Raw genomic sequence first — 20834 nt, 5'->3', positions numbered from 1 at the left:
GTTGGGCACGTCGCAGCTTGGGGGTTTCGTTTCGAAGGGGAGCGTCGCGTCCAACTGTGCTGAGCGGCGTCCGCTGATCTCAGGTATGATGGTGGCCGGCCACCTGCACGCCGAGGGATCCTCCATGAGCGAGGAGAAGCGTGTCACGCTCAGTCTGCAGGAGCGTGACCAGCGGGACAACGTCAGCCTGGCGCCCGTCCGGCTGGTGGGCGGCCGCACCGAGCGCGAGGGCCGCCTGCAGGTTAGTCACATGGGATTTGGCGCACTACAGCACCTTGGTCAGGTTGACTTTGGCGCACTACCGCACCCTGGTCAGACTGACTGTGATACTGCTGAGAAGGGAACATTTAGCCGCCTTTCCAGGGCTATTGGCCATCTTTCACATCATGTCAGCGATCATGGCCTCATAGACGTGCCCGCTTTCATGGTTACTTACATTGCCGTGACTTTGAGCGCGCTGACGCCACCTGATTGGTGTGGGGTGTGCTGAAGAGCTCGCGGGCCGCCGTATCCTACCGTCGGTTCCTCGCTCTGACGCCACATCCGCTGCCGGCAGGTGCTGCTGAACAACGAGTGGGGCACGGTGTGCGACCACGGCTGGAGCGTGCTGAATGCGGCGCTGGTATGCCGCCAGCTGGGCTGGGTGCTGAACCCGCTGGACTGGCGGCTGGAGCGGGCTCAGGTGCCGCTGGAGGGCCTCGACTCGCGCGTTCTCATGAGGTGCGCCACCGGCTGCCGCCCACCAACCAACACACGGTCACCCCACGGAAGCGTTGATGTTGTTGACGGCAGCTCTCCTGTCTCACACGAGGTGTTTACTGTACAGTAGGCCCATCCACCTTTACGGCGGTCTTGGTGACGGTGACCTCTGACCGGCAGCTCGGTGCGGTGTTCGGTGACCGACACGGACGTGACCCGGTGTCAGCACGAGTCGGCTGACGAGCTGGAGCGCACGTGCCCGCACGAGGCGGACGTGGCGCTGCGCTGCTCCGATGTCAGCTGGGCCGGCGTCCGGTTCGGCCTGCCCGCCGAAAAGAACATCCTGAAGAACGTCTGGCTGGAGCACGCCGGGCTGATCGATCACGCCACCTACACATTCGGGCCTGGTGAGCGGGGAGACGGCCGGGCGCCGGGCGGCCCTGGCGGGAAGCAGACCACGTCACTCGCACGCGCTGGCGCCGCTAGAGGGCAGAAGCCGCGACACTGTCTCCCAGTGAGACGGGGAAGGGGGAGGGACATGCGAGCACTTAGGGGCTCCGGTGAAAGGGTGATGAACCGCGGCTCGGGCTCACGCTCGGTAGTGGTATGCCCCGGGAACGGACTCTTGAACTGTTCGGGCTTGCGCCGTATCCAAACTGAAGCCTCCGACTGCTTAGCACCTAGCGTTTGGAGGGTGGCACGTGACGTGTCATTTCTCAGTGAGGACAATAGCTTCTGGCGCCGGCTAGTCACTCTGTCGTGTTGTAGAGCAGAGCTATCTCGGGACGCAGCTGCGCGGTGTGGCTGGGCTCTTATCACAGGGCAAAGCTTGCTGGTGGTAGCCGGTGCTTGTGATCAAGTATATATTGTCTGTACCATTTTTGTTTCCCAGTAGTGATGGCTGCTTCGGTAAGAAGACAGCAAGGTCGGGGTATAGCCTTATACATTGATTTTAAGCAACTCAGTGAATGCATGGACCCAATCACAGGGTGAAAATGCGAAGAGTAAAACCGTGATGAGTGATCTCCCAACCGTAAACTTAGATCATCTTTTGTGAATAATGCTTCGACATGCATGGCTTTTGCTCCATGGAAAGCAAGCCGAAATGCCTCGCAAACTCCAAGCTTCTTGGACCACTTTGAACTTGAGTAAGCCTTGGCACTGACGTACTGGAACTGCCGGTGCATATATTCAGTGCTTCTAACCTGTGTGCCGCTCCCCAACGCTTCAGCGTGATCTCTCACCTACCACAGCGCTGCGAATGGACTTCAATCACCACGTGCTGGAGTCGGTGGTGCTGACAAACAATGACGGGGACGGCGTGGGCGTCATGTTCTCCGACGTATTCAAGATCGACTATGTCAACCACCTGAAGCGCGTCGAGGCTAAGATGAACCGCGGCCACGGCATCTCCATGAGAACGCTCTGGATGGAGATGACAGGTGAGTGACGTCAGTCGAGTCGAGCCAACTTCGTGCCGATCAGGCCACCTCCGTGTGCTCTCGCTTATCTCTCCGCTGTTGGGCAGCCTTGTTTCGCTAGCGTAGTGCGTTTGGAAATATGTGATAGGATAGATGCTCTTGATGTCCCGTTCCAGAGCCTTCCGAATTTCACGTTTCTGTTTGCGGGGTGGGCTTTGACACTTGGTTAACCTTCATCTGTTGACAACACAACACATGGCTGACAACACGGTTGACAATAATCGCGCGTATCGTTCGGGCGGCGCCCGCTCGCACCACCCGTGACGTGCTGCCGTCGGCGTGGTGCTGTCCGCGTGCCGCGCCGCTCCGGCTGGCGGCCCCGGCTGAGCGTAGCCTGACGCCGCCGCGCAGACTGTCTGGTGGAGGAGAACGGCGAGTCGGGCCTGCACTATGACCCGGCGCTGAGCCGTCACGAGCGGCGCGAGCTGCTTGGCTGGGTGGGCCTGGCGCGGGAGAGGCGTGTCAGCCTGCCGTCGGCCGCCACCCGGCTCGAGCTCGACCTCTACAAACCCACCTACCTGGTGACAGAAGGCAGCCAGGACGCCACCGAGCGCGTCTTCTACGTCACGGTGAGAGAGCGGGCCGGCCCAGGGGAGGACGGCCGCCGGACCTGACACCGGTCCGCTGAGGACGGCTGGGACATGGGACCACCGGCTCGATGGTGGGAGTACAAGGTGGCATGCAACGTTCTAAAATGACAGGCATGTCTGTTAGACAACTGTGCTTCCATTGGTTACCCCAACTGTGCCTTCCGCGGGATTCGCCTCCAACTTTATCGGGTGGAAAATTCGCGCTGGGTGCGTTGGACCGGGAAGTACGGCAGTGCTGTCGTGACCTGGTGACGGTGCTTCCCATGGCCTTCTCCGATGGACGGAGAAGTACGGGACTTCTGTTGCGGCCTGGTGACAGTGCTTTCCATGGTCTTCTTAGACGTCGCGAGAGAACGTCATCGGGATCCAGGTGCTGAGTCCGGGCGCCGACGACTCGTCGGAGGACCTTCACATCTACGACTTCTACGAGGTCCGACCCAGCGCTGTGGTGAGTGGGCTGGAATCAGGGTGTTAACGCAGCTGTCGTGGACATCCAGCTCATCTGTCGACGGCTGGTGTGCCGTTAGAAGCTCGGTGTTTCGCTGGTGTTTCCATTTTTGACGGCAAGTTCAGTATTCGATGTTTCCAGTGCACTTGCAGAAGAAAAGCCCACGCAAAGTCATAGTGCTCGGCGATATTGGAGGCTGTGGTGAATAATCACATTGCTGTCGACTGTCTGTTCTACCGGGAATTATCTCAAATGAAGACCATTTTTCTAGGAAGTGCACTTGGGGGCGGAACAGTGATGTCCTTGAAAGAGGGTTGGCTCGCTGTCCATGTGTTGGTAGAGCTCCATGGCTGATGCGCGCGCCATGTGTTTGTGCGTTTGTGAGGGGGGAGGGGCGTGGGCGTAGGTGTGGATTCGTACGTGCGTGCGTGCGCGCGCGTGTGTGTTGGCTGACACACTGGCCGTGTGTTGGCCGTGTGTTGACTGAGTTCTGAGCCGGCTGGTCTGCCGTGGCTGAGTCCTGAGCCGGCTGGTCTGCCGCGACCGACGCGCTGGTCGTGTGTTGGCTGAGTTCTGAGCCGGCTGCCCTGCCGCTGCTGACGCGTCTACTGTCTGCGGCCGGCAGACGTGGCAGCTGCGCCGGGACCTCCTGGCGTTCCCCATCAGCTCGTCCAGCTACCAGATCACGCTGCGGTACGTGACGCGCGGTCCAGCCAGCGGCGGCGTCGTCCTCCTCCTGACAGCCGTCAGACGTAAGTGGACCGCCACACGAGCGGACGGGAGTCTGGATGACTGACCAATGTTGACATTGTGGGCAGACGTCAGACGCTGAACGTCCACTGCACACATCCGTTGCTTGACGTTGCTGCCCACCGACATGTGTGAGATTTATTTGGTGGTCAGCCTCCGCTGCTGCCGCCAGCAGCCGTAGTTGGACACTGGCGAGAGGCGCTGGGCGCCGACTGACACCCTGTCCCAGTGCCCAGCCGACTGCTGACCCTCAAGGGGTCGGCAGTCCCGGCCGCCGACTGACACCCTGTCTCAGTGTCCAGCCGACTGCTGACCCTCAAGGGGTCGGCAGTCCCGGCCGCCGACTGACGCCCTGTCTCAGTGTCCAGCCGACTGCTGACCCTCGGGGGCTCAGCAGCCCCGGCCGCCGACTGACACCCTGTCTCAGTGTCCAGCCGGCTACTGACCCTCGGGGGCTCGGCAGCCCCGGCCGCCGACTGACGCCCTGTCTCAGTGTCCAGCCGGCTACTGACCCTCAGGGGCTCGGCAGCCCCGGTCGCCGACTGACGCCCTGTCTCAGTGTCCAGCCGGCTACTGACCCTCAGGGGCTCGGCAGCCCCGGCCGCCGACTGACACCCTGTCTCAGTGTCCAGCCGGCTACTGACCCTCGGGGGCTCAGCAGCCCCGGCCGCCGACTGACGCCCTGTCTCAGTGTCCGGCCGGCTACTGACCCTCAGGGGCTCGGCAGCCCCGGCCGCCGACTGACACCCTGTCTCAGTGTCCGGCCGATTGCTGACCCTCTGGGGCTCAGCAGCCCCGGCCAGCTGACGGCGGCGCCGAGCCCGGCTGACTGCCGTCCGCCGCGCGCCGGCGGCCTGACACGCCCCCGTCCGCCCGCCAGGCACTGACGTGCGGGAGGTTCGACCGACGTCGCTGCTCCGGTGGCGGCGGGCCTTGGGCAGGGTGCCGAGGCTGCGTGTGCGTAACTCGCTCATCAGGAAGAACCGACACGGCCTCTCGGCATTCTTCTACAACAGGTCTGGCCTGGCGTCGTAGCTAGCCGTTCGAGGCTCGATGCAGTCACGTGCTGTTCGGACAGGACATCTATATTAAGATACATGTCTACCAGCAACGCTGAATGATTTTGACTTTTTCCTGGAAAGACTGGGAGGTTATAGTTGCATAAAATGATTGCATCAGTCCCATACAAAGCCTTCACAACTAAAGTGTTGTCATCATGCATGGCTGTAAGGCTGTGCGCTCAAACACGAAAATAATGAAAGCTCGGCTTCTGCAGTCTTCTGCCATACAGGGCGTACGAACCCATGTTAAGTCCAAAACCTCCTGATTATTGCAAACCAGAGAAAGCTCGTAGCAAAAGTGAGACATAAATTTGCACGGGAGAGTATGCCTAAGCGTTCTACATGTTTACCTAAAAACTGGTCATTGGCAGGCTCTGTCTCTTCAACAGTAAAACGGATGCCTAGCCATCACAATATTTCCCTAGTAAATGTACTCTGTGCTGACGTTGGGTAAGATTGTGTGCCGCATTCGTTATGTGTACCGTCGCCCTGTCCGGTTGAGCAGGTCAGTGTGGGGCGGTTGGTTCATCCGTGCTGGCGTCTGCAGGTACCGCGGCGACCAGGGCGAGCTGTTTCTGCGCAAGGCCAACGCGTCGATCGAGCTGTACGACTCGGAGATATCTGGCAGCCGCGAGGAAGCCGTCTTCTTGCTGTCGCCGTACCGAGAGGATGTGTCGCGCAACATCTCCGAGCTGACTGTCGTTATCAACCGCACCAGGGTCGACAACAACGGCGCCGGCGTCCGGCAGTTCGCCAGGTGCGCGCAGCGTCGGCCTGGTCCGGTGCTGGCTCTCGCCATCGTCAGGTGTACGACGGGCGGCGTTCGGGTCTCCGTTGTTTTCGTTTCAGGGTAGCCGACCGTTATCCAGATTTTTAAAATATTTGTTGTGCCTCCATTGCATGTTAGCGGTCATGGTGGCATATTTTTGTGTTATGTGCGCATTGGTGCTAAATTATTTCCTAACTGAGCTGACGTCCATCTTTTGCTACAGGGATCACTGGCTGTCCAACAACCTCTTCCACTGGGTATTGGACAACAATACCATTACGTCCAACCGCCGTGGTGGCCTGGACCTGACGCTGCCGTTCGTGTGGCAGTACAACGAGAACTTCACCCACTCGGTCTACATCGCCGACAACACGTTTTCCGCCAATCGCGACTTCGAGGGCGTCATCGGCGGCCACTTCGCGCGGCTGCAGCTGCTGCGCAACACGTTCTCGGACAACGTGTGTGGCCGGGACGCGGGCCTGCTGTCGGTGCGTGGCATGGAGAAGGAGCTGCTGATCGCGGGCAACACCATGCGGCGCAACACGGGCCGGTTCATGGTGCAGGTGGACATCGACAGCCAGTCGGAGATCCAGGGCCACGTCAGCGCCAGCCTCACGCGCAACGAGGTGCGCTTCAACGAGCAGCCGCTGACGGCCGCGGCGCCATCCCTCCCGGCCAGCCACGTGATCGAAGTGCGCGGCGTGCAGCGCGTTAACGTGACGCACAATCTTTTCGGCCGCAACCAGATGGATTACGAGTTCCTGGCGGGCACGCGCTCCTCCAGTCTGGCAACCGAGCTGGTGGCCCGCCACAACTGGTGGGGCACGCGCGACCCGCACCAGATCCGGGAGCGCATCTTCGACTTCGACGACTGGAACAGCTACGCCATCGCCCAGTTCAGTCCGTTCCTGACGTCCGACGCGCTGGCGGGGCCGGAGGAGAGCGAGCTGGAGCGCGAGCCGCAGCCGGACCCAGACAACCTGGGCGGCCGGATACGGCGTAACCTGACCCTCAGGTGAGTGCAGTGCGCTGGCCGTCCGGCACCGGCTTGTGGCTCGGGCTACCACCCGACTGCTGCGTACCTCCACCCGCCAGAGGAGCCAGACACTCCTGGCACTGGTAATATTACAACATCTCTGGTGACCGCTAACTGTAAAATAATTTTATATCATTACTATAGAAATATGTTTGACCATGACAATGCGATATTGCAGCATGGGTTTCCGATCCTTTGGCGGCTGTCCCATTTGTGACGCACGTTTTGGACTGTGTGCGCCAGTCGTGTGTTGGAATGTGTGCGGCAGTCGTGTGTTGGAATGTGTGCGGCAGTCGTGTGTTGGAATGTGTGCTGCGGTCGTATATTGGACTGTGTGCGCCGCCCAGTAGCCGTGTGCTGCACTGTGTCGGGTGACTGTGTGTTGGTCTGTGCGGTGGTCATGTGTTGGACTGTGTCCGGTGGCCGTGTGTTGGACTGTGTAGGGTGGCCATGTGATGGACTGTGCGGAGTAGCCGTTTGTTGGACTGTGTCCGGTGGCCGTGTGTTGACTGTGTAGAGTAGCCGTTTGCTGGGCTGTGTCCGGTGGCCGTGTGTTGGACTGTGTGCGGTGGCCGCGCCGCCGCTGAGCCTGGCCGCGCTCTGCCGCAGGTGGCGGCCGCAGCCGTACGTGGTGCGGTCCGACATCACCGTGCTGCCGGGCGCCACGCTGCGTCTGGAGCCGGGCGTCACGCTCGAGTTCTACCCGTCGGTCGGCCTGCTCGTGCTCGGCACGCTGCTGGCCGTCGGCGACGAGAAGCGGCGCGTCACGCTGCGCCCGCTGTCGCGCCAGGAGGTGCACTACCGCGTGGGCCGCGCCCTGGCGCAGCGCCAGCTCTGGGGACACGACGAGCGGCCGACGCGGCTGCGTCTGTGCGCCGCCGGCCGCTGCGGCGGCCACGCCGGCTTCCTCGAGCTCTTCAACGCCACCACGGTGCAGTGGGTGCCCGTGTGCGACCGGCGCTTCTCGGACCGCAACGCCGAGGTGGTTTGCCGCCAGCTGGGACGGCCCACGGTGAACGTGCACCTGCGCCACGGCCGGCGGGCCGAGTTCCACGCCAGCTCTGTGAGTCTGGTCACGGCCTGGCCGGAGCCGCTCGAGTGCGCCGGCACCGAGGCCGAGCTGAGCGCTTGTCGACTGCGCATGACCGGCCGGCCGCTGCACGCCGTGCCGCGCTGCCACTGGCGCGACCGCTACGTCTTCGTCGAGTGCGGCGACAGCAACGTCAACGACACGACGCAGGCCTGGGGCGGGGTGCGCTTCGCCACGCCCAGCTTCGAGGTGCAGTCGTTCTTCGAGCGGCTGCACGATGTGGAGACGCACGGCCGCCGCCGCACCCGCCAGTCTCAGCTGCACTTCGTGGACGTGGTCGGCGCCGGCTGGCTGCACGGAGAGAAGTCGCCGGCCGTGCTCAGCGTGTTCATGTCCCCTGACGTGCGCGCCGTCACCGTCAGAAATAGCCTGAGCGATGGCGTCACCGTGGTCAACCCCACACACTCACTGGACTTCATGCACCTCTGGTGAGCCAGGCGCCTCGTGACCATGGCCTACGGCGGCCGACCGCGCTGCCCGTCACCGCCGTATCGGACAGGTGGCAAAACGGCATTCTCACGCGCCATCCTAGGCCGGGAGCCGAGTGCCGAGGCTTGAGAATAACTTGTTTTGAGCCGAGAAGCCGTCGCTGATGTTGTATTCGTTTCTGTCAGCTCAGGTGGTAAAATAACTACGACAGCTCAACGCCTGTTGTCAAGTTTGCATCGCTTGTTGATGCCGGTTCTTGGGTTGCAGGTACTATAGTGACTTATCTCCTTCCCATGAGTAGGCCGCTCTCTCATGGCCTGACCTGCCTGTGTCTGGCTCGGGCGCCGTGCCGCCTTGATGACACTGTGCCACACATTGTCAGGGTGCACCACAACCTGGGGATCGGCATGAACACCATCATGCTGACGGGCGAGGCGCGCAGCTCGGGCCGCAGCTCGTTCGTCCCCATCCAGCAGGTTGCCTTGCCCTACAACCTATTTGGTGAGCAAATGAGTTCCTTTACTGTTTGGACTGTTTAGAGTGGTAAGCCAGTGCGAGGTGCTGAAATTTACGTCCCGTTAATCTTCCTCAACTTGTCCGTTTCAAGGTGTTCTGACTGAACAGGCAGGTGATGTGAGCGGCGTTTAATGCGTGATTGGGCTGTCGAATGGTGTGAGCGCCGTTTGAAGGCGTTCTGATGGGACAGGTGGCTGGTTTTAGCACCGTTTGAGGGCGTTCTGACCGGACAGGTGGCTGGTGTAGCGCTGTTCCAAGTCATTTTGATTGGCCAGGCGGCTGGTGTGAGTGCCGTTTGAGGGTGTTCTGATTGGACAGGCGGCTGGCGTGAGCGCCGTTTGAAGGCGTTCTGACCGGACAGATGGCTGGTGTAGCGCTGTTTTAAGTCATTCTGATTGGCCAGGCGGCTGGTGTGAATGCCGTTTGAGGGTGTTCTGATTGGACAGGCGGCTGGCGTGAGCGCCGTTTGAAGGCGTTCTGACCGGACAGATGGCTGGTGTAGCGCTGTTTTAAGTCATTCTGATTGGCCAGGCGGCTGGTGTGAGTGCCGTTTGAGGGTGTTCTGATTGGACAGGCGGCTGGCGTGAGCGCCGTTTGAAGCACAGGCCTGCCGGTGCGGTCGGCCGTAGTCGTTTCTCGCTTCACTTTGCTTGCCCAGCGAGCTGCCGCGACGCTGAGTGTTGACGCCCCTGACGCCCGTCCCACAGGCATGGTGGACATGTGCGATGCGCACAAGGAGATCCAAGTGCAGGAGAGGATCCTGGTCTACTACAAGTACGACAACAGACCAGTGGACTGCGTCAAGATTTTCACATCCGCCGCCCGCATCAAAACCTTTGGATTTAGGCAAGTGGCCGGTCTATGTCAGCCAGCCTCTGCCTGAGATGTAGTCCGTAACAGCTTATCTGGTCAGCAGTCGGTGTTCTGTCACAGTCTGGACACTAACAGTGCTCTTGTCTGCAGCACAGTCATGCTTGGCCTTGATGATGGCCGGTCCTGCCGTGATCTGGTATTTACATTTTTTGACATACGCCGTGCTGGTCTTAAGCGCCTTTAATACGCTTCAGCTTTCCAGAGTACCACACCGTACCTGTCGATAAAGACGCTTACACGCGTTGGCCTGCCCTGCGTGCCTGATGCTGTAGTTTGGCTTACGCACCCTTGCTCTGGTCGCACTACTGCCTTCACGCCTGTAGCTATGACCCTCTCGCTTTTAGCTATGACCTTTTCGCCCGTAGCTGTGACCCTCATGCCCGTAGCTGTGACCCTCTCGCCTGCAGCTGTGGCCCTCTCGCCTGTGCCTGTGACCCCTCGCCTTTACTGTGACAATCATGCCTGTAGCTGCGCCCTAACCAGCACCTATGCCGCAGGCTGCTGCAGTTTAACCTGGTGAACTCGACCGACGAGCCGCTGCTGACTCCCGACTTCCTCCGACTGTACGACGGCGACATCTACAACGTGACGTCCCGGCGACTGGCGGAGCTGACGGCCGACGCCGCCGACCCCACCGTCTTCCACACCACCAACGAGACGTCGCTGAGCGTGCAGCTGCACGCCAGCGGCGCCGGCAGCAGGCACGGCTTCATCGCCGAGGTCGTCACGCTGCCCGTCTCCTCGATTGGCTTTAGTGAGTGGCGCCGCATGTTCTTGCTCCACCGCGGCTGCGTCCTTCCGATAACGGCGTGAACCAACTCTACTTTTGAAATCTGGTCGGAGTTGGTGTTTCTCACACGGGTCTGTTGTTGTGCATCCAGGCTCCTGGGACCGAAGGTACTGTCACGTTTGTTTCTATCCTGAGAGTTGAAGTGTGCCCCAGCCGTGTCCTCAACTGAGCATAGCACAACATGTGCCGTAAGTAAGTTTCCTAAGTTTCATAAGTTTTAAGTTTTTTTCGTGTCTGTCGCCAGGTCGGGACGTGCGTCACAACGTCTCCTACTCGGAGATATCCGACAACGAGGGCGGCGGCATCTCCTACATGAACGCCGGCGAGATCAACCCGACGCTGACTCTCGAGTGGAACCGGCTGCTGCGCAACGGCCGTCGCCTCTACGGCAACTTCACCTCCAGTCGCGCCGCCGTCAACGTGGACGTGCAGAACACGCAGCACCTCTACTTCACGGTGGGTGCCGCTGACAGGGCGGCCCGGGCGGACGGAGACGGATCGGGTGGGTTGTCAGGCGGGGCTGAAGGCAGGGTGGCGGCGAAGCTGGTGCATTCAAGTTCGAATGGCTTCTCGCACGGAATGGGCTGTCTCTGGGCACATCATCGCTGTTGAGCACATATTTGTACTACCTGCAGTGAAGAGGGCTCCTGTCCGCCTATGCTGGTGATGCGGGTTGACGCGAGAGAGACAAACATTTGGTGAAACTAGACGCTCGTTTGCACGCGATTCCACGGTCGTGATGGTTGCCGGCAGAACAACGTGCTGCAGCACAACCAGGGTGGACTGCGGATCCGCGCCGACTCCAGCGGCCTGGCCACGGCGCTCAAGGCCTACATCTACCTCAACCTGTTCAGCGACAACGACGGCTGGTCCACGCTCTATGTGGAGGGGCGCAAGACGTCACCGTACCAGGAGGCCATCCTCTACTACAACTACTTCACCCGCGCCAACTGCACATATCAAAACGTGCTGGAATTCGCCCAGGTAGGATATCTGAAACAGCGATGTATGAGTGGTGGAAATGAGAAAGCTGGCTGTCTCTGCAGGTCTAATTTACTGTTGTTTTTTGTCGTATTCTCCACTGCGTGCTGATCAACCTAAAATGTTACTTTTGTGATGCACCTGCTGGTTGCTACTGCTTTGGTGGCGACAACCAAACATAAACACACACGCACACGCACGCACGCACGCACTCACGTACTCACGCACGCAACTGTACATCCCCATATATATATATATATATATATATATATATATATATATATATATATATATATATATATATATATATATATACAAGAGTATATATATGCCAAGTGACTGTACATAACCTCCACAGAACCCATGCCAAGACTTAAACTTTGCAGAGAGGTGAAGCGCATGGATGGAACAGCTGGTTAAAATGAATATTTGGTGTGAATCCGGAGAACATGCTGTTGTCTTCAACGATGTAGCCGACATCATTTTTCACTGCTTCATTCCCTTGAGGCGATGACTCCTAAGAGTATGTATTTTGTATTGACTTGTCCTTGTTATGATATCGCAGGTGGTCGCCAACTTCAGCTACAATCTGGTACACAACAATCACGGCTTCCACATCATGAAGGTATCCGGCTTCGAGCGCGTCCACTTGCCCATCTACCAGAACTTCGCGCACAACGGCTTCTTGTGGTAAGCGAAACTTCCAGTCATTTGTGGCCTGGGAGCGTCGTAGTGCTGTTCGAGACAACCGCTTGGGTCACGCATGCAAAAAGGTGTATATTTCAAGTTCGATTACATTTGCATTCCACTTCCAGATTTACTCACTGCACTGCGACTGTGGCTGTGGCCAGTCGTTCGGTGTGGTGCATCTGGTGACCGATTAGATGGCGAAAGAGAGGGAGTAAGGGTTAGGACGTGGTGGCGTCTGGATAGGACACAGATCAGATGGCGAAAGAGGGGGACAGGGGCTTAAAACGTGGTGGTGGTGGGATACGATAAGGATGCGATGAAGCAACGCACTTATTGAGAGCGTCGCTTGGCCGCTGTGACTGGGACGCCGTGCCGTCGGCGGCCGCTGACTATGGACCTCCGCCGGCCGGCGCAGGAATCACGCCACGGATCCGGAGGAGCGCACCACCATCCTGGCGGGCAGCGCCGGCCAGCAGTATGTCGACAACGTGCTGGTCAACCCGCACAACAACTACGAACTGGTCACCATTAACCGCACGCAGTGAGTGGGCATGCGTCCACACGGGGACAGGGCGGGCGGGGCTCACTGCGAGGTGCCTGCCGTTATGTTTTCATTGAATACCGTAGGGATGTGTCGGAGGGAGCACTGGTGTAATTTGGGAGTCAAAGCTCATTACACCGTCAAGCCTATCTTCATGTACGGGCCGACTCGGCCGGTACATGAAGTCCCCGCTGCATTTCCCCCACCTTTCCCGAAACCGTTCGCTAATTAGTTTTTAGCCTCTTTGAGTCAGTTCTCAGCTAATCATACACAAAACACGTTGAATGGCCGCGCATTCCATACAAGGACCAAAATATGTCAAGGGAGCGCTACTCTACTTCGCATAAAAATTGGAAAACATTGTATTTCTGTTTTCGGATTGTGATCCAAGATATAGCAGCGTTCCCTTTGGCTTGATGATTTCTCATGGTACGTTTCGTCTATTTACGTGATTCGCGTGTCACGTTTCTCTTTGCGATTATCGCCGAAGCGTTTCAGTAAGAGCGCGGAAATTTTGAGGCCTTCCTTATCATTGACTTAACTTAACATCGCTTTGAAATATGATAGCGCCTGGCATTGCCGTCGTGTGCTGTGGCTCGACATCTAGACAAAACACTGTCTGTTCACATCCACAGCTAGGTTCTGTCTAACGCCAATTTTTTATCAAAACGAGTTTCATGTTATCTAATGGATGGTGAACAACCATCGGTCACGCCTTGAAGGCCATGCATAATTGTCATAGAGAGATGTAGAAGATAGATGGTCAGTGTGTTCCATGATGTTCCGACGTCAGTTTAGGTGCTGAACCAATGAGTGCTTGTGTTTGCCGATATGATAGCTCTTAGCCCATTGCAGACCACGTTTGTCGTGTCAAATGCACAAACATTGCAAGGACAGGAAAGGCAAGATGCGTGACAGGGAACGATGGCTCTGACTGCATTCTGAACGGTTTTGGTATCGTTAATGATAACAAATTGGAAATAATGCACAATCAATGCTGCAAAAGCTGATGCATCAAGTGGCAGGGAGGGTGCCAAATTCAAAAATGCAAGAACGAGTGGTAGTTTTCATGATTTGTCCACGTCTTGGCATATGAAGTACATTCAGTGGGACGTTTGTTAGCTATTTGCATGTACAAGAGCCCTTTAATAACTGGGAAAGCCATGCTTTCGGGACTAACTAAAATTGGCCGAGAACGAGTTTGAATCTGCCGTAAGGGCTTGGAATTTGTTCAAACGGATTGGGACGTCGTGAAGGGTGTGGAGGAAGTTTTCTATTGGGGATATGAATCCATAAAATATGTGCACTTAATTGGGCGTTGCGTGTTCAGCTGGGCTGAAACATGCAGGATTCCCACGGTGTGAGGCTGTGATTCCCACGGTGTGGGGCTGATTCCCGCGGTGTGGGGCTGTGTTTCTGTTGCTGCTCTGACAGACTGGACGGGTTGGATCCGCGTGGATTGGGTTTAGAACTGATAGACTAAGTTCCAATTGATCCTGGAAATCAAATCCATGAAGAGCCCTGCTATGCACTGAGTTGTTGCACAATCTGTCAGTCTGCCACCAGATACACACGCACACAGCCTTTGCTCCATGCACAAGCACACCTAGCTATGTTCGTGAGTGCGTGCGTGCGTGCACAGGGGTGCGGATGATGGTGGTGCGACTTTTGGGGGCGTGAAAGCGCCGGGTACACCAAATTGGTCTCGCTTGCTGGGTTCTGAGAGAGCACGCCGCATATCATGGCACGCGCACGTGGCTTACTGAAACATCTTCCTTCTGTTCGCAGGCAAGATCTTAAAATTTCGAACTATAGGTGAGTTTCTCTCTTTGCACTGGTGTTTTGCTGCGCGCTCGTTCGTGCCCCTGACGTCCTGGCCCCCTCTTAAGGTCGGAGGACCGGCATGTTCGTCGGCTGCTATTGCGATGACCGTCATGGAAAGCGCCACCACTCTGCCGGGATGGTGCCTGTTCGCGGTCAGCGGTACTGCTGTAGTGCTCTGCGGTGCTGCTGACTGCTGGATTTCTCGATTGATCGTATCCGCGGAGGCCGGAGCTGGATTTCCCGATTGATCGTAACCGCGGAAGCCGCAGCTGCCCGACATGTCTCCGGTGGCGCTGGCGCAGTGTTTGCCAGCCACGCCACCCATTTTCTGTGAAAGTCGGGGTTGCCTCACTGTTCAGCTTGCACGGGGTTATGTCACATCAATCGGACCCCAGCTGGGGCGGGCGTGCCGAGCGGGGTGGCCGGGCAGCCCCCGGTTCGCAGAGCGACCCGGCGTGCTGAGGCGTTATTTGGCGGCGCGGCAGGTATGAGGTGTGGCGCACCCCACTGGACGCCCGCCACAACTGGTGGGGCTACAACGAGTCGCTAGCCATCCAGGGACGCATCAAGGACAAGCTAGACGGCCAGGGCTTGCTGGAAGTCAACTTCAGGTGGGAGAGCCTGCTGCCTGCCGTGGCGGCCCGTGCTCAGAAGGCCTTACGTCTTCACGAACGCGTCCGTGTTACGGTGCGCATACCGCATCACTGACACACGTGGCTGTGCACCGCATCACTGACATGCCGTTTTATGTCTATGTCTATCGTCTATTTACCACCTAGTAGATGTCTATTTATCATCTATCTACATGTCTATCTATCATCTGCCTACATGTCTATTTACCGACCAACGTTGTTCCGCTACAATCGCTTGCCGAATAATGACGCGAGGCATTCCTTACCCCAGACTTGGCAGTGGGAAATGCAGCTTCAAGTATGACCCCGGGTGCAGGACTGATACTGATTTGGAGGCGCCTGGTGGCCCCTGTGTGCACGTGTATCGACATCGACGGCAGCCGTGGTTTGGGAGCAGCCAGGCGCCTGGTGGTCTCTGTGTGCGTGTGTATCGACATCGACGGCGGCCGTGGTTTGGGAGCAGCCAGGCGCCTGGTGGTCTCTGTGTGCACGTGTATCGACATCGACGGCGGCCGTGGTTGGGAGCAGCCAGGCTCCTGGTGGCTTCTGTGTGCACGTGTATCGACATCGACGGCAGCCGTGGTTTGGGAGCAGCCAGGCTCCTGGTGGTCCCTGTGTGCACGTGTATCGACATCGACGGCGGCCGTGGTTTGGGAGCAGCCAGGCGCCTGGTGGTCCTTGTGTGCACGTGTATCGACATCGACGGCAGCCGTGGTTTGGGAGCAGCCAGGCGCCTGGTGGCCTCTGTGTGCACGTGTATCGACATCGACGGCAGCCGTGGTTTGGGAGCAGCCAGGCGCCTGGTGGTCCCTGTGTGCACGTGTATCGACATCGACGGCAGCCGTGGTTTGGGAGCAGCCAGGCGCCTGGTGGCCTCTGTGTGCACGTGTATCGACATCGACGGCAGCCGTGGTTTGGGAGCAGCCAGGCGCCTGGTGGCCTCTGTGTGCACGTGTATCGACATCGACGGCGGCCGTGGTTTGGGAGCAGCCAGGCGCCTGGTGGCCTCTGTGCACGTGCATCGACATCGACGGCGGCCGTCGTGCGCTGCGCCTGACCATTGGCCGGCCGGTGTCCGCAGCAACTTCCACATGAACAACAGATCCCTGCTGAGCGGCAAGTGTCCGCCCGGCTGGACTCTGGTCGATACCACCTGCTTCATGTACATGCCGGCACCCCTGAACTTCAGCGAAGCCAAGCAGTTCTGTCTGGTAAGCTGTCCGTCCACCGCGCGCCGCTCGATGACGTCTGGCGTGGGCGAGCAGCGCGGTGAAGTCAGTTCCCCACCCGGGAACGCCGGCACGTGGGCCCTCTATCCGGGCACATGGAGACGTACGCTCCCTATCTGGGAACGCGGGGCTGGTGGCTCCTTATCCGGGAACAATTGACTTGCCGGACCTGACGAACGTCGTGTTGCGATGTTTATCAGTTTTGCGTAAATGAGTCGGCCTACTGAAAGCAACTTCGGCTGTTTGCGCTGAGTTGTCACGATAACAGCGAGTGATTACTTCAGGCTGGGCGGCGAGGATATTAACGTGCTTGTAACAAACGGACGGATGAAAATTTACCAACGTTTTGATACCCCTGAGAGCAGTGCGTTCCATCCCTGCCTTCTACAAAGTACAATAATTTGCGATAATAGCCTAAATATTTGAACAAGGCGATTGCCGAGGTGCCGCATCCACCCCCGTTTAGCCCCCCCCCCCCCCTCCTCCCCCAACTCAAGCGGTCATCGCCGCCGCCAGCCCTACCCCCACTCCAATGGTCACCGCCACTGCTGCCGGCCCTACCCCTACTCCAGCGGTCACCGCCGCCGCCGGCCCTACCCCCACTCCAATGGTCACCGCCGCCGCTGGCCCTACCCCCATTCCAGTGGTCACCGCCGCCGCCTCTGGTCCGCACCCACCCCAGCGGTGGCCACCGCCGCCGCCTCGCTCGCGCCCACTCCAGCGGCCTCTTCTTCTGCCGGTAGGACGACAACGCGTCGATGCCGTACCTGCGGACCGACTACGATCAGCTGGTGCGCTACATCCGAGGCCGCCAGGAGCGCTACAACTGGCGGCTGGACCGCGTCTGGGTGCAGCACCTGGACATAGTCAGCGGCTGCAGCTACTTCGTGCAGCGGCGCGTCGTCACTGGACGCTGTGACCTCCAGCTGCCCTTCCTCTGCGAAATGGGTCAGCACTCGGCGGTCGGCTCTGAACCCCGGGCCCGACCCACATTGTCCATGGAGAGCACGCCGCGACCGCCAGACATTCCCTGCTCGGGAGGGGAGGGGGCAGAGTCGTGTTTTGAGTCATGTGGCTGCACACAGTGACAAAGGATTAATGATCAATTTTAGTCAGTCAGGAAACTCTCTCTGTCCCACCCTGAATTCGTTGCCTCCAGCTTGCACACTAGCGATTCGTTCTCGACATATCAGATTAATAGTCGCTGATATCGGTCGAAGTGTATGAATGCGATGCACCATCCCGGGTGGACAATACAGCCTACGGACGGGTGTGGACATGTGCTCCACCTGCCCCGGGCGATGATGACGAATATCGCTGAGGCGTTTGCGTGCGATGTGTCCCCGCGAGACAGCTCGGCCGGACATAGGATCCGAAACGGCACTCTGTGTGCGCATGCATGTTTTTCATTTCTGAAAGAAGTTGGTGATATCTGCATTGCGCGCATGTACATTGCATGTTATGTTTATCAGAACTGAGAGGTCAAGGTCATCCTCCGCTGGCGTGGGTGTATGCGTCCCTTCTGTAAAACGCACGTGTCACGTATTCCTGCAATACGCTTAAATCTTTACGAGTGGAATGCACGATGTTAGCCTCAAAGTCGGCCAGCAAAGCATCCTCCCGCAGACATCTTGCCTCAGAGGACAGTGAATCCTCCCTCTTTGCATCCCGGATCTTGCGGGCGTGCCATCGGTGTTACTTGTTCACGCTTCGTTGCAGTCCTGACCTAAAAGTTTTCGGCCCCGTGATCTGACATCAGATCAGTGTGACCTAACCTGACCTTGCAGTTCCTAGCTCAGTGTGCTTCCGCTCCACTGCCGTGACCCGACCTAACGTGACATTGCTGGTCACCACGTGAGGCAGATCGGCTCTGGTGACCTGGCCCGCCCTGACGGCTGGCCTGTGACGGTGTGCCGCAGACCCGCGCGTGCACGCCGACCCGCTGTCATGGACGCGCGACGACGTGGTGATTGGCGTGCTGGGCGCCGGCGCGGCGGCCCTGCTCTTCCTGCTCGTCATCCTGGTGCTGTGGGTGGCCAAGTCGCGGCACCGGCACCGTGAGAAGCTGCAGCGCCGCAACAGCATTCGCAGCAGCGTGCGCAGCACCCGCTCGCTGGCCAGCAGCTTCTCGGACGTGTCCGGCGGCACCGGCTACCGGCGACGGCCGAACGTGAGTCAGGCGCCGGCACTGACCCCAGAGGGGACCGGCCGGAATGGGCCAGGGTAGCAGACCCTGTGGAAGCAGGGCCCCCGACGGTGTGAGGACCTGGTAACAGACGGCAGGAGGGCAGGGCACCAGACGGAGCGAGGGCAGGGCACCAGACGCAGCGAGGGCAAGAAGGCGAACCGGGTGAAGAGGGCAAGAAGGGTGCCACGATTGAGGCCACAGACGGCGTTGCGCGGGGGGGGGGCAGTGGACGGAATTGTGGGGTTAGTAATGGATGTTATCACCGATGCCACCATTGTGTTAATGTTGACTCTCCACCCTCCCCACCCCATCCCCTCCCCTACATACACAAACGTCAACCCGCTGACGCCACCCGTCCGCCCACAGCCGAACCCGATGCCAGACGGCGCCACCGGCGGTAGTATCGACTCCATCACCAAGCCGTCGTTCGACGAGACGCACTCGACGACAACTTTTGACGACCGGTTTGCTCATGACCCGCGTCTGGAGAACGCCAACGTAGACGCGATGGTGCACCCCACTTTCGACATGGGCTACGAGAATCGCGGCTACCTGGACCGATCTACCTTCACGTCGCGGGGTTCGTCCCCGTGGGAAGCGGCGGGCGCCGGCGCCGCCGTCGAGCTGGAGCCCCGCAAAGCCCACCCGGCGGCCGACGATTCGGGCGGCAGTGACTCGACGCTGGAGCTGAAGCGCCCGTTCGGCGACGAGGACGCCGGCTCGGACACGATCCCCGTGTACCAGGGCGTAGCGGCGCAGCCGACGCCGTCGCCAGGTGGTGTACAGGTGGCCCGCTCGGCCGACCCCTTCCCGCGTAGCCCCAGTGTGGCGTCCGACGACTATTTCCAGCAGGGCCGCACGCGCTCCCAGCCGCTCGAGACGGCCATGTGAGCGGGGGCGCCCCCCGCCGGTCGCACCACCGAAGGCTAGCTGGCTGACTGGACAGCAGACCGGCCGCTCCGGCTGACCAGGCGGCAGACCGGCCGCTCCGGCCAGTGGCGGGCGTCCAGTGAACGGACGCCCGGCCTGATCTGTGATATGTTTATACTGGCGCTGCAGCATCACACGTCGGATCGGAAGCGGCCGGTGCATTCGCGTGAGGTTGTCTGGCGGCGCTATCCTCTACGCCTCATCACTGCCCAGTATCGACGCTGGCGGTATCCGCCGCCTCACTGCTGAGAAGGGGGGTGCACTGCTGCAGCGTGTTCCTTGCGGTCCCAAGTGCTAGACATGTTGCCCCCGTCTCAGAATCGTGGACGTATGTGTGAGACACGTGTGAATAGTTGAAAATCACGTCATACTGAAGCGTATATTGTGTATATTTTTAAAGAGGGCGAGTGGGCTCCAGTGTTCCAATGTTTATATCATGCTACATCACGAATATGGTATGCATTGATCATCAACCATTCCACTCATCACGATTCCGTCCATATTAAGCGAGAGGCAGGGTTGTATTTAAAAGTGGATCACAATAAAGTGTTATCATGGGAAATGGTTGCGCACAGCAGCGAACATTGCCACGGGGGTTTATCGACCGTGAAACAAACTTTCGCGGCAGTTGTGTAATATCTAAAGGGCGAATGGTATGTCTGCCCTGATGTGAAGCGTGCTTTCCAGGCTCCGCTTCCGTCTTTTCGCGTCGTTTCACCGATATTCCTCATCAAAGTATGTGCTCCCGTCTCCACCGTGCGACTGGTCCCCAACGCTGGGGCCCTAGCCTCGGTCAGCTGGGTCACTAGCCTCCAGCGGTTGGAGTTTAGCCCCAAGCCGTGTCAATGACGCGGCCTTCATCGTTGGTAGGTGATGGTATCGCTGTCTGCCTCTGGCGTTTGCATCTGTCTCCGCGCCCGCGTACTGTCTAGTCATAAAGGACAGCGGAGGGTGGCGCCCACAGCCGCCAGATGCGTGCGACTTTGTTTACAGGGCGCAGGTGGACATGTTGTGGTGGCACACGTTTTCTACAAATATACATACTTTATAAGAACAAGGCTGCATTTTGGCTGTATCCTAAAGATGGCACCGGCCCCCTGGGAACTACGTTATGCACTTCCATTTATCAGGCATTCGCCACATAAGTCGCTAATTTCATGAATATTTGTTGGCGGCGGCCCGCGGGCACCGTCCTCCGTGGTGCCTCGCAGGTCCAAAGGCCATTCCTGGGCCGGGACCCCTCCTGAATCTGGGCTAGCTTGGCGGTAGCATCGCGTAAGTCTTTGT

General features: G+C 58.8%; 1 protein-coding gene across 1 annotated transcript in view; it reads left to right on the top strand.

The window, feature by feature from the left end:
• LOC119093473 (protein bark beetle) overlaps positions 1–20596 on the top strand; it is a 57212-nt gene extending 36616 nt beyond the window's left edge. The window contains exons 11-33 of the mRNA XM_037216428.1: positions 84–241; positions 557–720; positions 880–1106; positions 1953–2141; positions 2532–2749; positions 3111–3218; positions 3844–3970; positions 4849–4984; positions 5577–5786; positions 6022–6813; positions 7444–8352; positions 8736–8854; positions 9577–9715; positions 10240–10496; positions 10777–10988; positions 11286–11516; positions 12079–12203; positions 12619–12744; positions 15054–15179; positions 16282–16411; positions 17173–17377; positions 18349–18599; positions 18984–20596. Of these exons, the coding sequence (XP_037072323.1) occupies positions 84–241; positions 557–720; positions 880–1106; positions 1953–2141; positions 2532–2749; positions 3111–3218; positions 3844–3970; positions 4849–4984; positions 5577–5786; positions 6022–6813; positions 7444–8352; positions 8736–8854; positions 9577–9715; positions 10240–10496; positions 10777–10988; positions 11286–11516; positions 12079–12203; positions 12619–12744; positions 15054–15179; positions 16282–16411; positions 17173–17377; positions 18349–18599; positions 18984–19508 (5684 nt within the window). The 3' untranslated portion in view covers positions 19509–20596. The remainder of the gene's footprint in view (positions 1–83; positions 242–556; positions 721–879; positions 1107–1952; positions 2142–2531; positions 2750–3110; positions 3219–3843; positions 3971–4848; positions 4985–5576; positions 5787–6021; positions 6814–7443; positions 8353–8735; positions 8855–9576; positions 9716–10239; positions 10497–10776; positions 10989–11285; positions 11517–12078; positions 12204–12618; positions 12745–15053; positions 15180–16281; positions 16412–17172; positions 17378–18348; positions 18600–18983) is intronic.
• The last annotated feature ends 238 nt before the right edge of the window (positions 20597–20834 follow it).

The sequence above is a fragment of the Pollicipes pollicipes genome, unplaced genomic scaffold (assembly GCF_011947565.3).
Source record: "Pollicipes pollicipes isolate AB1234 unplaced genomic scaffold, Ppol_2.1 Scaffold_4002;HRSCAF=4701_pilon_pilon_pilon, whole genome shotgun sequence".
Classification (NCBI taxonomy): Eukaryota; Metazoa; Arthropoda; class Thecostraca; order Pollicipedomorpha; family Pollicipedidae; genus Pollicipes; species Pollicipes pollicipes.
Note: the sequence above shows the minus strand (reverse complement) of the source record. Positions and strands in the feature narration are given on the sequence as shown.